Here is a 13,971-nt window from a genome sequence, read left to right on the forward strand (position 1 = left end):
AAAAAGGGTTTCAAATTCAAAAATAAAGAAAGATGAAATGGTTAGAACTAATTTAGCAGAGCTTTGTCACAATCTTATTCCAAAAGAGATTCAGTTGAAAGTGACATAAAACAAATAGAAACAACCCAATCTTGTTCATCAAGTGCCATTCATTATTTATTGAGAAATTGAAAAACACGCTCTAACAATGTTAAAGGAAGTGAAAAATAAATAATCCCTAATCAAAAAATCTCCCAGGGTTAACAGGTTCTTCCTCGGCTCAAACCCCACCCTTCCAACAAGTTTCAATAACATCGGTTTGGTCGTTTTTGCATAAGCCTGCTAAGAGACAGACAAACAGTGATGAAAACATTGCAAACGCCAAACATATATTATCTCCAATTTGATCATCCATAGTGAAAACATCATCGTATAAGACAGAAGGTACTCCTTGTTAATATCACAGTCAAAATGCTCTGAATGAAGAACTGCTGATTTGCATAAAGCTGGGAAAGTGAACAGTCATTTTAAAGAGTGCAGATATTCATCAGAAACACTGTCAGACAAACTGTTTGAGGATGCCCCAGAGCTGTTCATCGGCCGATCATATGTAAATCAAAAAGGAATGTCACGAATCAAAAGAAGCAAACCACACTTAGCTTGACCCTTCTATAATTTCTTTAAAGTATTTGTTGAATAAACACTAATTGTATTTGATTTAAATAGTTTTTTTTCACACCTTTCACATTAGGCGGCCTAAAAGTTAGGCTGAGCTGAAGGAAGAAACTTTATCCTGAACATTGTGCAGGTCTGACCCACACCCACAGAAAGTGGGATTTATGAGATTATTGCTGCCAAATGAGGTTTTGACCAGATATTTAATCAAAGGCATCTCTTCTTTTGTTCAACCAACACTAAGTGTTCAATAAAGACAAGATTATATCTACTTATGCTTTATTAAAGCATTTCGTGTTTACATTTGTGACCTGGATGAAGATCTGGTCACACTAACACTGCTCTCAGACAAGCAACTGAAGCCTGAACATTTTCCTAAAATTTTCCAGAGAGCCTGTGTGTGAGAACGCAATTGTCAGATGTTCTGGACATACACTGTTCTTTTCCCGCCAGCTCCTTGTGAAACTTACAAAAAAATAGTCAGCCTGTGTTGGAATACAGCCGGAAAATGTGCAGAAAATGAATTGCAAGCCAGCGGGAGTGTTGATGCCAAGCCACATCCACACATGGAAGATGCGAATGAAGATGTCAAATTGGAAAGCAGAAGAGATTCAAAAGCTTTTCCCGATAAAGCCTGAGCCGGTAAAAAAAACGTGGAAAACAAAAACATGTGATGTCCGCAGCAGGATTTATACGTCATGTGCAGCATTCTGCTAAATCTACAGGTGCCACCTCTCGTGCGAATGTTCTTGAAATGTCGTTGTTATTGGGAGTGCGTCTTACCTGGACAACCTCCCGCTGCGTTCTTATGTGAAACTCAAGGAAATGTCCCAGGTTCACATTAAGTAAAAAGGGTTCAGTATTGCTGCAGAAGAAAATATTTTATAGTATTATATTATATAGTTTTACGACAAATCAGGATCACCACTACACAGGGACCCACAGAAACTACCACTATGCCACGTCCTGTATCGACTTCAGCAGGAAAAAAAAGAAAACCCTGGGAAAGCCTCAGGTGGGATCTACCCGACTCGTCTACGCTTGCACAGCATCTCGCCGCCATTACAGTCTGACACAAAACTTTCAAACATAAACCCAGCCCTGGGGTGAAACCGATGGTTACTCTAGCTTCAGCGACTTCTCCGTTTCAAACATGACACTTTAAACTCGGAGGTCCCTCCATCCAAAAATAGAGGCATGCCCCTGCGGCGATGTCCGCGGTGTATCGACAGACCTTTGGGGTGAAACGCGATAAAGAGATTTTTAAAAAGAGGCTTGTGTGGGAAAGATTCAAATGAAAGAATACGGTTATGGAGGAAAGGAGCTGGCGACACATCCACTTCCGAGCTTTCGGCAGAGGTGTAAATGGACACTATGTGGATGCATTTTAATGAATTGGAGAAACTGATAGTGGTGAGTGAGAAGCACCTTTAATAGAATGGTTAACACCGAGGAGGATTGACAGTGAAATACACTCTTTGTTTTTAAATCCAGTTTCTCACACACACACATTTTTATGTCTCCATCTGAATCACAGTGTAGAGCAGCTCTGAGAGCTCAAAATGAAAATAGAGAAGGACCCTTTAATTTAGAGCCCATCCGCCACATGTGCTGCCCTTCAAACGCTCTGTTACCTCTGATGTTAGAGGGAGCTGCACTCTGTCCTCCACGTCTCCGGCCAAGAAAGCTCACTCTGTACCATACAGACATGCAACAGTCATTCCAGAGAGGTTTAGCAAGTAGCGTTCCTCATATTTCAATTGGAAACAGAGCAATACTTGAAATTGAAATGTTTTGTAATGGGTGTCGGAATATTAGTTTGCAAAGAAGTCCAGATATTTTATGATGGGGCCTTATCATGCCAGGCCCCAAGCAAGTGAGTGGTTTATTTTGAAACTATCTCGGGATGGAAGAGCAGAGCCATATAGGTAGAGAACGCAGATGGAGTCTTTAACTTGTAAGGACCAGATTCTACAAACTTTGGTGATAAAGGCAGCAGTGGGATTTCCACATCATGTCTGGGCATTTCCCTGTTGTTGTGAACGCTTCTGACCAAGAAATCTCCTGCTGCGTCTCTAATATGTGAAAGGCAAATCCCTGGAAGTGTCTGGACCTGATTTTTCAGTCACTTCATTTCATGTCTGAAACGGCCTGGCTAACAGTTCAAAGACACCAGTTTATAAATTCACCACATTCATTTTTCAGTAGTTGTAGAAAACAAGGATTACCTTGATGGTCTCTGGTGGTACTCCAGGGTCGGGGGCCTTCTCCAGGTAGGTGGTCAGGTCCTGATCCACATGCTCAAAGACCAGGGTGAGTTTGGTTTCTCGGTCAGTTCGAGAGACTGTGCACACGTCGAACAACCTGGAACAAGAGGGTAGAGTCGGCCATTGTGCTTAAGCTTCAACGACATAAAGACAGGACCACATCTCTTCTCTGGTCACTGGTGGACTGGACCTTTATACACACCCACAAATATATATACATATATAATGTTAGATAACAATATTCCTTTCAGACATAGTTAGCACATGAGCAATGCACTACTTAAATCAAAGTCAGCCACAGTGTCACATCATGATAATCTATGCATCTGGCAACCAGGGAGTGGTGCAGACAGAAGGCGTTTCAAACACTTTAACTAATCACCTGTATAATAATAATAATAACTGGTATGACAACCAAGTGAAATGGTTTTTGGAAACAGAGCTGCTGTTTGCACCTGGGTTTCCTGCTGATAAGAGTCAAAATGGCCGCTTAAGATAGATAGATAGATAGATGGATACTTTATTAATCACGTGGGAATAAAGGTCTAGGATATAGATAAAGAAAACACACTTGAATATGTTGCTTTTCTTTGATTAAGATCTAAATTCAGTTATGACCAGGGAAAATCCACATGTCCACATTGAGACTTAGACATAAAAACGGCTCCTGAATAGTTGTATTTAACAGAAACCAGCAGTAGAAAATTAACACAGTTGGGCTTGAATGGGCTGAATGGGAATCAGTCCCTAGTAAAATGTCCAGAAATTATCCACGGAAGCCCATGTGAAGATACAGTAGGGACATTTCCAGAAAATTCGTGGGTGTGTTGATGTTTCTAATGCAAAAAATTAAAAGGATACAAGATCTCAGGATGTAAAAGGGGCGTGTCATACAAATAGCAGACTCCATTTTAGAGCTTTTTGTGATTGCGTCAATGCCTGGGTTCAGATTTTGTTGTAAACAAAAACACAGATTTCGGGAAGCAGAAGTCTTGTCCTGCCTCCTGTATGCTCTACCAAGACTCCGCCTGTCATCTGAATATTCCAGAATTTTTTCCCATACTGAATGCATGATTTACATATTGTCTACTCATGTGAATGCTTCCTTAATATGGGAAAGGCAAACTCACCAAATAACCAGATTAACAATCTCCTGCAGGTTGTGCTGATGTCGCTCTCTCGGGTTACTCTTTAAATGTCAACTAGCTCCATGCTAAATGCTAAACTTCTAAGGATTCAAGACTATTGAGCCCCAAGCCCCAATGTATTTGGTTGTGTTTCACTGGGCAACTAACTAAGGCCAAGAATCCAGATTATGTCAGCGAACCAGCCAAGTGAGGCTTTAATGAAAAGCAGGGGGAAAAAAAAAATCTATCCAGTATGTCTTCTTCAAAGAGCTGGGAACAACAAGTAACATTCCTCAACCGGTGCCATGACAACTCCTGATGCTCTATAGGAAGTGGACCAAAGTGAAGGCCGCATCTTTCGTCGGGATAACAGAGGAGATGAATGGATTCTGGACGGATCTCCAACCGATGCATGTGTGCCAGTGATAGATTACTGTAATCATATGACACCTCAATAGCATGGGAATAAAGCGGTAGATATGCTTTGTATTGTTAAAATACGCAATTTGCATTACACAAATGGGCTGTTTGGTCCCTCATCACTTCAACAACACTTCCCTTACAGTGTATTTATCGACAATGTGTAATCCCAATGTGCTTGGAAGGCATAATGACGGAGTATATTTTTTACTTAGCTAACTATGCTAAGTAAGATAGAAGCTAACAAAATAATGACACCGAAGAGATTGAATCGATGATTGTTGCTGCGAATGTGAGAACACAATGAAAACGATGCTACTCAATGCCACTTCAGTAGTTCCAATGCACGCTGCCATTATTCCAACAGGGCTAATCTACATTATCTGTTTTAAATTGAAGCATGGAAAGAGCTGACTAAATCTCTGCGGAAACCCTTTCATTCCCATCCAACAAGTCATCACGTGTCCGTGCCAATGCGCTTGCAATCAGCAGACTTGGAAATGCTACAGTCAGAAAAGTGTGTGAGAGGCGATCCGTTCAAGATATTAGCGCTGTGCATGATGTCACAGCAAAGACGGCGCCCTCGCCTTGACGTGGTGGAGTTAAACGCCCCTCACTGCTCGATTGTCGGGCTACAATGTGGGCTCTCAGCAGACACTGAACATGTGGAATGAATAATGGGCCGCATTACAAACATCCAGGGGTTGCCTGGAGTCACACAGAAAGCCCACAATGCACTCCTCCTGGCCTGAGCTGCTTGGCACTGCTTCCTGGCTAAACCGGGGGATAGTGGGGTTCCTCTGATGGTTCAATGAGTCGGACAGTTTGCACTCTTACATCAATTGATCACAACAAATGCTAACAAACGATCTTGTGATGTCAAAGTAGCAAACAAACTCAATTTAACCACTGCGTGAAACTGACCTGAAACAACTACACGCACACCCTTTGCCTTCCAGTGAGAACAAAGCCATTGTGATCCCTTTAGGAGAAAACCATAAACATTGTCCTCCATTATTCATTTATACGCTGGGGAATTATTGTTAGAGGCAGAAGGGGACTTGCCATACTTCTGAAAGTCCACTTAGAACTTCCATCCCAAAGCACTCAATATCCCATAATAAAACAAAAACCAAGGTCAGACCTTGGCCAGAGCCGGCATATGACGCAGTGGCTGACCGACCTCAGTGAACAACTCAATACAAAACTGAAAGAAAATGTCCTCTCTGAGTCGAGCAGTGAGGAAATGAACTATTCAAACTGGGTATGTAACTTTACTTTAAATATAGTCATTAAATCCAATCTGACTTTCAGCAGCTGATTAAGGACAGGGTTGCCGTCATGCTCGTGGGCACTTCGGCAGTGTTTGGTTTGGTGGGCACACATATATAAAATGCATCAAATCTTTTCAGTCGTTTTTTGGGAAAGTTGGTCAAGCTAAACAAACTATTCAATGGCTTTAAGAAATTAGGGTTAATCGACATTTTATGAAACAGATTCATCAGCAATGAAATCATTGATAATTTTCAGCCCAAAGTCTACTTGCACTTCTCTGAAATAAGCAAATTAGATCAAATTAGGTAAATATTTTGAATTAAAAGTACTGGATATAAGCAGGTCTATAATTATAAATAATATTAGGTATATAGATCTTACAGAAAGGTGAAGGTCATATCATTAGGAAGGTCAACATTGAATGGAAACTCTACGTTTCCCACGCGGAGAGAAGATGTCACTGAGAGAAAAGAGATCATGATCTCTTTTTTAAAACATACATATTCTGTTCCACTTTATCATATAAGCCAGAAGCATTTCCCTGGAAAAGTGGGACAGGAAGTGACCAGTATTTGAGGATGTTTTGTCTTTTAGAAGGCAGATAAGACTTATGTTTAATACTGAGTGGAGTTGAGTGTTTTAGAGATACATACATGAGTCAAGCAATAACTATAGAGAGGTAACCAGTACTGGAAAAAGGTGAAGGTTGGGATCTGACAGGTGGGCATGCGTCTACTGTCAGTGACAGCACCCAGCTAGTTGTTGTGCTGCACATGTTTTCTTATTGCCGGCATTAAAGTTTCAAAGGCGGACTACTGCTGCAAAAACGTGTCTACTGTGGGACATGTAAAGCACAAGCTGGGCAATAAAAATATATAAATTATTGCATTTCCATCAATATTTATATAACAAACAGCCAATAAATATTTATATACTGCTTATACATAAAACAAGAAGAGTGAAGGGGTATAACACAATTGTTCTCACTCTGATTTGTAAAATTTTGAGCTGTTTATCAAGTGTCACTCTCTGCTCATAAAGAGTTTAAAACCAAAACCTTCTCTCAGTAGCAAAGCATCTGTCTTTAAACTTAAAAAATAAACCATAATCTGACACTAATGGTGATACTTATCAACTCGTAAGTTATGCCTAAATATCATTTCCAGCCATTATATCGTCCAGCCCTTTGAGGCCCCATAATAACCATAGAGACCATTATTAAAACAACAGGGAAAACACACAATTACACACAGACCCCCCCACACACACTGGACTACCCACCTCTCCCCTCACACTTACCTGACAACATTGGGGTGCTCGAAGGCCTCCAGCTGCCTCAGTACCGCCACCTCCCGGATGGTGGAGAGAGGCATCCCCTCTTCCTCCGTTTGGACTCGAACTCTTTTCAGGGCTACAAATCGTCCGCCGTTCTTCAGGTCCCTCGCCTTGTACACTTTCCCATAAGCGCCTTCTCCGATCTCGGCCACGGGCTCATACTGAGTGCCAATACTCTCTTTGTCCATTTTTGCAGATTTTCTTTCCTCTCCTCTCTGTCTCTCTGCCTCCGTCTCTTGTTGAAAATATTGCGGGGAATCCCGGCGAGGGTTGGCGAGCCAGAGAGCTCTACGAAGGCATATTCACAGAAAAGAGTCGGCACATGCCATGCCTACAGAGGACAGGGAGAAGACACAGATGGAGGAAGTCACCATCTTTGTCAGGTTATTGGTCAAACTGTGCTCCAGGTAGGCAACAACAGCACTGTCATGTTTTATTCCGACTATCAACACAAGGGCAGCGTTGCGTCCCAACGTCCACTCCTCCTCCTCTATTACGCACAGCGGCTCATGTCCTCCAACCCCTTAAACACAGAATAATGTGAAATAATTCAAATTACACTCTCTTAACCAATCCGCCTTTGAGTTGATTCAACTGTCTTGTTGTAAAAAAAAATTGAAATATAGTCCCCCCCACGCGGAGTGTTTCTGAAGTAATGTTCTTGCGAGGCTGCAAGTTTTTAATCTGTTAAAAGGAATTAAATCACATTTTTAAAAGAGAACACGCACACACATGACACGTGCATTCAGCTGGAGGGTCGGTTAAGTCACTTAACTAACCGATCACCAGCTTGGTCAAAGTTTATGTTTGAGGCGACACAAACTTTGGCGAGCACGTGGCTGTCTACTGATTGCATTGTCTGAACTTCCTACAGCAGCAGTCCTTTAAAGAAAATTGTGAAACAGCCCGAAAATACACGTTTCGTGCTGGAAATCGCTATAGATGCGTGAAACGGTTTCACGAGGGCGTTTTAGACGTGTTTTCATCAGCTTCGGCTGCTTCCTCTAATTTATATTAATTTAATTTGTGCGGAGCCCAATTAAAGTTATACTAACAAATCAAGGGAGCAGCACGTTGCGCTCGTTTTAAAACGACATTAAATTGAAAAGCGGCTCCTTGAAGACATTTTGGCATCACATCCGCCGCTAATAACCCCCCCACACCTCCACCGGTTCCAGTGTTTACCTTATTTTTACGTTGTCAATAAATGTCCAATAAAATGCTGAGGAGGCGCTGGTCGCTGTGGTTGTCTCGGGGATAATAAGACCTTGTCCCCGCATCAAACACATCCCGGGTCCGCTGTCCTTCTTCCTCCACATGCGTGCATGCGGGGGCCACACAGGTAGTTTTTTCTTTTTTGGGGTGGGGGGGGACGGGTGCAAGCAGTCCTCCTCTTTAACCCCCCATGCCTCAGACACGGCATCAGCCCCGGCAGATACACTCACACAAGGGGAGGAGGGCGGTCGCGGTGGTGGAGGGCTGTACTAACACACACACACACACACACACTCACACGCATACTAACACACACACTCTCACTGCAAGTTAGTGTGTAGGGGAAGGGGATGAGGCGTGTTGGATGGGGAGGGGGTCACAGGACAAAGGCAAACGCGTGATATAGCCCCATCCAGCAGCCAGAACTTGTTCTTTCTTTCTCTTCCCCACTCTCTCCAGGACATATATCCCTGGATCGGCCCTATATAAATATAAATATAATATATAGAAATGGATTTGCAGCCCCGCGCCTGCCTGCCTGTGTGTGTGTGTGTGTGAGCTCCGGCTCTGCCTGCCTTTCCCACGCCGGCTGAATGTGGCCTGACCCCCTTCAGAGAGGTTTGACACGGAGCGGGGACATTTCCGCATTCCTCCCCGACTACAAAGGCCTCGCCGCCTCCCTCCTCGGCCTCCTCGGTGCTCCGCCATTCAGACGCGGCGCTCCGCTGCGGGTTCCGTCCCCCCAGTGTCAGCACCGGGAGCGCCGCGGGTAATCGGGGGGAGAGAGAGAGAGAAAGAGAGAGAGAGCTTGGGGGTTTGTCGGATGGACGGCCACACTATCTTTCTATGTGCCCCGACACACAGAGGAACTCCCCCCGTGGCAACAAAAGTGCCAGCGGGAATGCGGTGTGACCAGCTCGGCCTGTGATGGTCCTGAGGGGTCAGGTTCAAGGCCCCGGTGGCTTGATCTGTGGCCGGAGCTGGGACTCCTCTGCTCGGGTGGTCGTTTGCCAAAGGCCCCCCTGCCCTATCCAGGCCCGATGGCCATGTGGTCTATACTTGATAGCACTTATCTTTAATTCTGTTTATATGTATCTATAAGTGTGCAAATATCATCATCTATACAGAGTATACATTTATTGTTAGATGGAAAAATGTCTGCAGGTCAGTTCATTACAGAGGCCTAAACAACAATACTAATCTATGAACAATGAGAAACTTTTGTATAATCATAATTCTTCTGACATAGAATTTGCCAAATGTGCCTTTTTAATTATTTCTATAGAATTAACATACAAAATATACTTACCTTACAGGTTGTTATAAAAGGGAATTTATAATCAATAACTAAATACATGAATTAAAAATTGTAAAACCTCAAACTTGATTTCTTCAACAAAACTCACTTTAGTTGTTGGATTTAATCAGGTTTATTATATGTTTTAAGTTGATATATTTATGTTTTTAAACTCTACCTCTATTAGATATTATAAATGTAAAGGGGTTTATATTTCCAGCAATATCTTCTGTGGAAGAAGTTCTTCAAACTCCATAATAAAGTTTCACTTTTTTCCCTCTTCCATGCCGGACACGGTTTTGGACATGACAAGACTTGATGTTAGATTATCCCAATGAATAGCCAATTACAGGCGTGTAACCGAGGCCCATTGTCCCAACCTCATTGAAGGGAGCGTATTAGAAATGCACAGAAGATCAGAGGAAGGACCTTCCCCCGGTGCCATCATTTACATGCAAACCTGTCTCGCTGGCTGCTCCTAGAATCCACTGATTTCCATTGAAAAGGTAAAACTATGGGGGGATAATAACATGGAAGTATGTCTGCCCAACTTTATAGGCAACCTCACATTTAAAAACCATTTGCATGACAAAACACACAATGCAGACAATGTGCCCAAGACCAATTACTGTAAATGTGGGCATTTACATCTTTCCATCATCATTGTTCATGTGAAATCAGTTCTGAGAGCCATTGCCCAGATTGAATACATTAGCATGCATACTTGTGATTTAGCCAGAGAACAAACCAATTAGATCTCTTGTGTGCAGTATAGAAAGGAGAGAGAGACACACACACACTCACACACATCTCAAACACACACATTCTGAAACTTTGTGGCCGCTCAGTTTAATCCCCGGCAATAGTCATTGATCAGTAAATACCTGACATGCAGGCTTTCTTCAAGTTTCTGCAGCATGTGTTGGTCTTGTGTTTACCTTGAAGGGGCTCTTGCAGGGGAATCATTTTCACAAAAGATGCAGGAACAGGATGGTCCAATTATGAACATCCTGTTCTGGGACTATATGGTCTGAACACAATTTAGTGTTTAATCTTGTGTTTAACTTTCGTTCCTAAACTTCTATATGGGAGCAAAATTACAGTGTATTAACAATACCCTGGCAGATGTGGAAAATAAACAATCCGCACTCATTTTAGTGGATGTTGTTGTTAGGATTTAATTGCACTTAATTGACCTGGAAACTTATCTTTGATATGGCAAAATATTTATTATTTTAATAATATTAATAATAATCATAATCTTCAATCTCTTTAATTATTCACTATTTTGTGTGAACAGCAAAATATATCTGTTCTTTTTTCATACTTTATTTCATACTTATTTCATACTTACTTATACTTATAAATATTGCTTTTGTTACAAAAACTTAGTTTTGCGCTTGAATTTTCATATATCTGCTATTTGATGTTGTTTTTTTACACAGACACTCTTTGTTGTTACCTGTAAATGCTAAATGATATAAGTGAAATTTGTGATTTGAAAATATCAAAAAGCTCCATTGCAATGCTCTATTTAGTCCTGCATTCTTATGTAAAATTAAAAAACAATTTACTTTGTGAAAATAATATTAAGTAATATTATGAACACTGATGATGTATGAATACGTTTTAACATTTTTCTGTTTCTGTTGGATATGGTAGAGTTAGCTCTAACCTTACTTTGTGTATTTTCCAACCTGTGTGTGACAGAAATGTGCAGGAGTCAGCATGATTTCCTAAATTAATCCCGAGGCTCTGTATGTGAGAACTCAAACGTCCAAGTCAGTAGCTTTGGACATTTTCCAGGACTTGAGCCCATGTGAGAAAACAGAAGGAAAATGTCCAGAAGGTTCCCAGCAAGCCATTGGCCGTGTCGATTGGAGTTTCTAACATGGTACGGACGCAAAAACGAAAGAACACCAATATCTCATGATGAAAAAGAGGAGGCATACATATAGGAGACACAGACAAAGAAACAGAATGAGATTCGAGAGCTTTTGGTGATGAGAGCCGACGTTGGTGATGATGTGCTGTAAACAGAGTCACGTGATTTCCTGCCTCCTGCACGCTCTTCTCCGTTACCGCCCCTCCCTTGAATGTTCCGTACATTTTCCTTGGCTGTGAATGTGTCTGACCCGAACAATCTCCTGCTGCGTTTTAGACGTGTCAAAAGACAAACTCCGGAAAATGCCCTGAGCCAACAAGTGGCTTTAAAACCAAAACAGCAAGCTAACAGATGCTAGAACGCTCTATAAACCAGTTGGATGATAACTCTCTGTGGGTTCCTCACTATGAACGAACCCTTCCATGTCGCACGTAGTCATTTGACCCATAGTTAATATAAAAATAGGGATAAGTGCAGCTTTAATTCTTTTGAATCGTGTGACTCGTCCACCATGTAACCAGACAGGGAAGTGACTCACAGTTTAACAGATTCAAGGTGATTTATCAACCACGCTCAAAATGGATTCAGCCCTGTGAACTGGACATTAGTCACGATGCTCATGACTTTGTGGTCCAACGCATCGTCAGTATGGCATTTGCCAAATCATGACATGCTGTGAGTCATGACGCGCCGCTGCTTTCGATCATCCCCCAACAAGGCCAGTTCAATCTTGAACTCCGGGCTGTGAAAGAAAAGGATGTTTGTGTTTTTGTGTGTGTTTGCCTTTAATGCCTTTGTGTGTTTTTGTGTGTGAGTGTTTGCGCGTGGCAGCTGCTGATCAGCTCGGCCAAAAGAGAATCGCAGTCCTCCCATGAGGGACAGAGAGAGGCCAACAAGGGACAGGTGACTCCCAGAGTTACCCAGATCTTGTTACTCCCGCCCACACCCATACAACCACACGCAGACACACACACACACACACACACACACACACACACACACACACACACACACACTTACAGAGAGAGAGGGCCGAGATTGATTGTGGGCCTGTCACGTCCCACCTTAATAGAGGGGGATGACCGCGCCACAAGGTATAGTTGTGATAAGCAGAGGCCTGTAGGCACACAGCTGTCACACCTGGGGACGCAATCCGATAGGATGTGTGATATCAGATCACCTCTCACACCCATTGTCAGGATTTACAAGCATCACTCAGGCCGCCGTCTTTGTGAGTCAGACTTATCCATCCAATCAGCAGCTTAATATTTAAACGTAATCTTGTGAAAAAAGGCCAGCGATGCCAGCGGACAAACCGGGCCTGTTCTGTGCCCCTGACTTGATTTCCTCGGGTCCTCTTTCTTGTCGAGCCAGAGTGAGGTCCGCAGTGTGTGGTGCGAGCAAAGCCCCTTCTCTCCTCTTCCCTTGTCCTCCTCTCCTCTCCTCTCCTCTCCTCTCCTCTCCTCTCCTCTCCTTTCCTCTCCTCTCCTCTCCTCTCCTCTCCTCTCCTCTCCTCTCCTCCCCTCTCCTCTCCTCTCCTCTCCTCCACTCTCCTCCCCGGCACCGGCCCCCAGACACAAGCCTCTTTCTGTTGGGGCATCGCCTTGGCAACCAAGCCACTAACTTGAGGAGGCGACATAAAAACCTGCTCTTTTTAAGGGGACACAGGAACACCTGCCACCTCCGCCTGATGGGGAGGGCCAGGGCTGGACGCACAGCCACGTGCAGACACACACTTACATACAAATTCATGTGGTCAGGAACACACACACACACACACACACACACACACACACACACAGTCTCTTTTTTCTTCCATCCACACAAACATAAACAGAGGATCAGTGTAACATTCAAATGAGACCTCTAGCCAACATCTGCTCCCCTCTAAAAGCCCATTTGTCTTCCAGTAACATCTCAGGTTTTATGGTAACTCTCTTAACACATGACTCGACAAAAAACAATGAGAGAAGATTGTGGAAAACAAAGAATCCGCGATTGATAAGGTTCATGATTACAGTCTAAGGAAAACATGACCTGGTTGTAACAAGTCCGACTTTGTGAGATTGTCTTGTTTTTTCACTAGCGGTTATACGAGGAAGTAAGGAGATTAACGGACCAGAATGCACCTGCTCTTCTGACTCAGCGGCTTACGCATGCGATATGAACTGAAGTGGAGTAGGTGAACATTTTGACCACTTGTGATCGGATCTCACTTTGTCTCTCTAATTGCAAATGGACACGAGTGTCATTTGTGAATTTGTGAAGACACAACGATGTTTGTTTTTAATCAAGACTGAGATCACACACGTGTCCGATGACACTGTTTGTGTCGTTGTGTCAGCGAGAATGAGAAAGTTGGCAAGAAGGGGAGGGAGTGAAGGAATGACTGCGCACAGCTATGAGGTAAGATGTTGCCAATTCACGAAAAGTGTCAGTCATCGTGTGGTGGTCATTGTTGATGTTGATGTTGATGTCAAGTTAGACTCCAAACCG

The 13,971-nt window shown here is 42.9% G+C and overlaps 1 protein-coding gene across 1 annotated transcript in view; it reads right to left on the minus strand.

Annotated features, from left to right (window-relative positions):
* Nucleotides 1-8,430, minus strand: part of cdk6 (cyclin dependent kinase 6) — a 35,433-nt gene extending 27,003 nt beyond the window's left edge. Inside the window, exons 1-3 of the mRNA XM_062409672.1 lie at nt 8,264-8,430; nt 7,043-7,409; nt 2,883-3,018 (exon numbers count right to left, since the gene is read on the minus strand). Of these exons, the coding sequence (XP_062265656.1) occupies nt 2,883-3,018; nt 7,043-7,266 (360 nt within the window). The 5' untranslated portion in view covers nt 7,267-7,409; nt 8,264-8,430. The remainder of the gene's footprint in view (nt 1-2,882; nt 3,019-7,042; nt 7,410-8,263) is intronic.
* Nucleotides 8,431-13,971: the final 5,541 nt, after the last annotated feature.

The sequence above is a fragment of the Platichthys flesus genome, chromosome 17 (assembly GCF_949316205.1).
Source record: "Platichthys flesus chromosome 17, fPlaFle2.1, whole genome shotgun sequence".
In the NCBI taxonomy this organism is placed as follows: Eukaryota; Metazoa; Chordata; class Actinopteri; order Pleuronectiformes; family Pleuronectidae; genus Platichthys; species Platichthys flesus.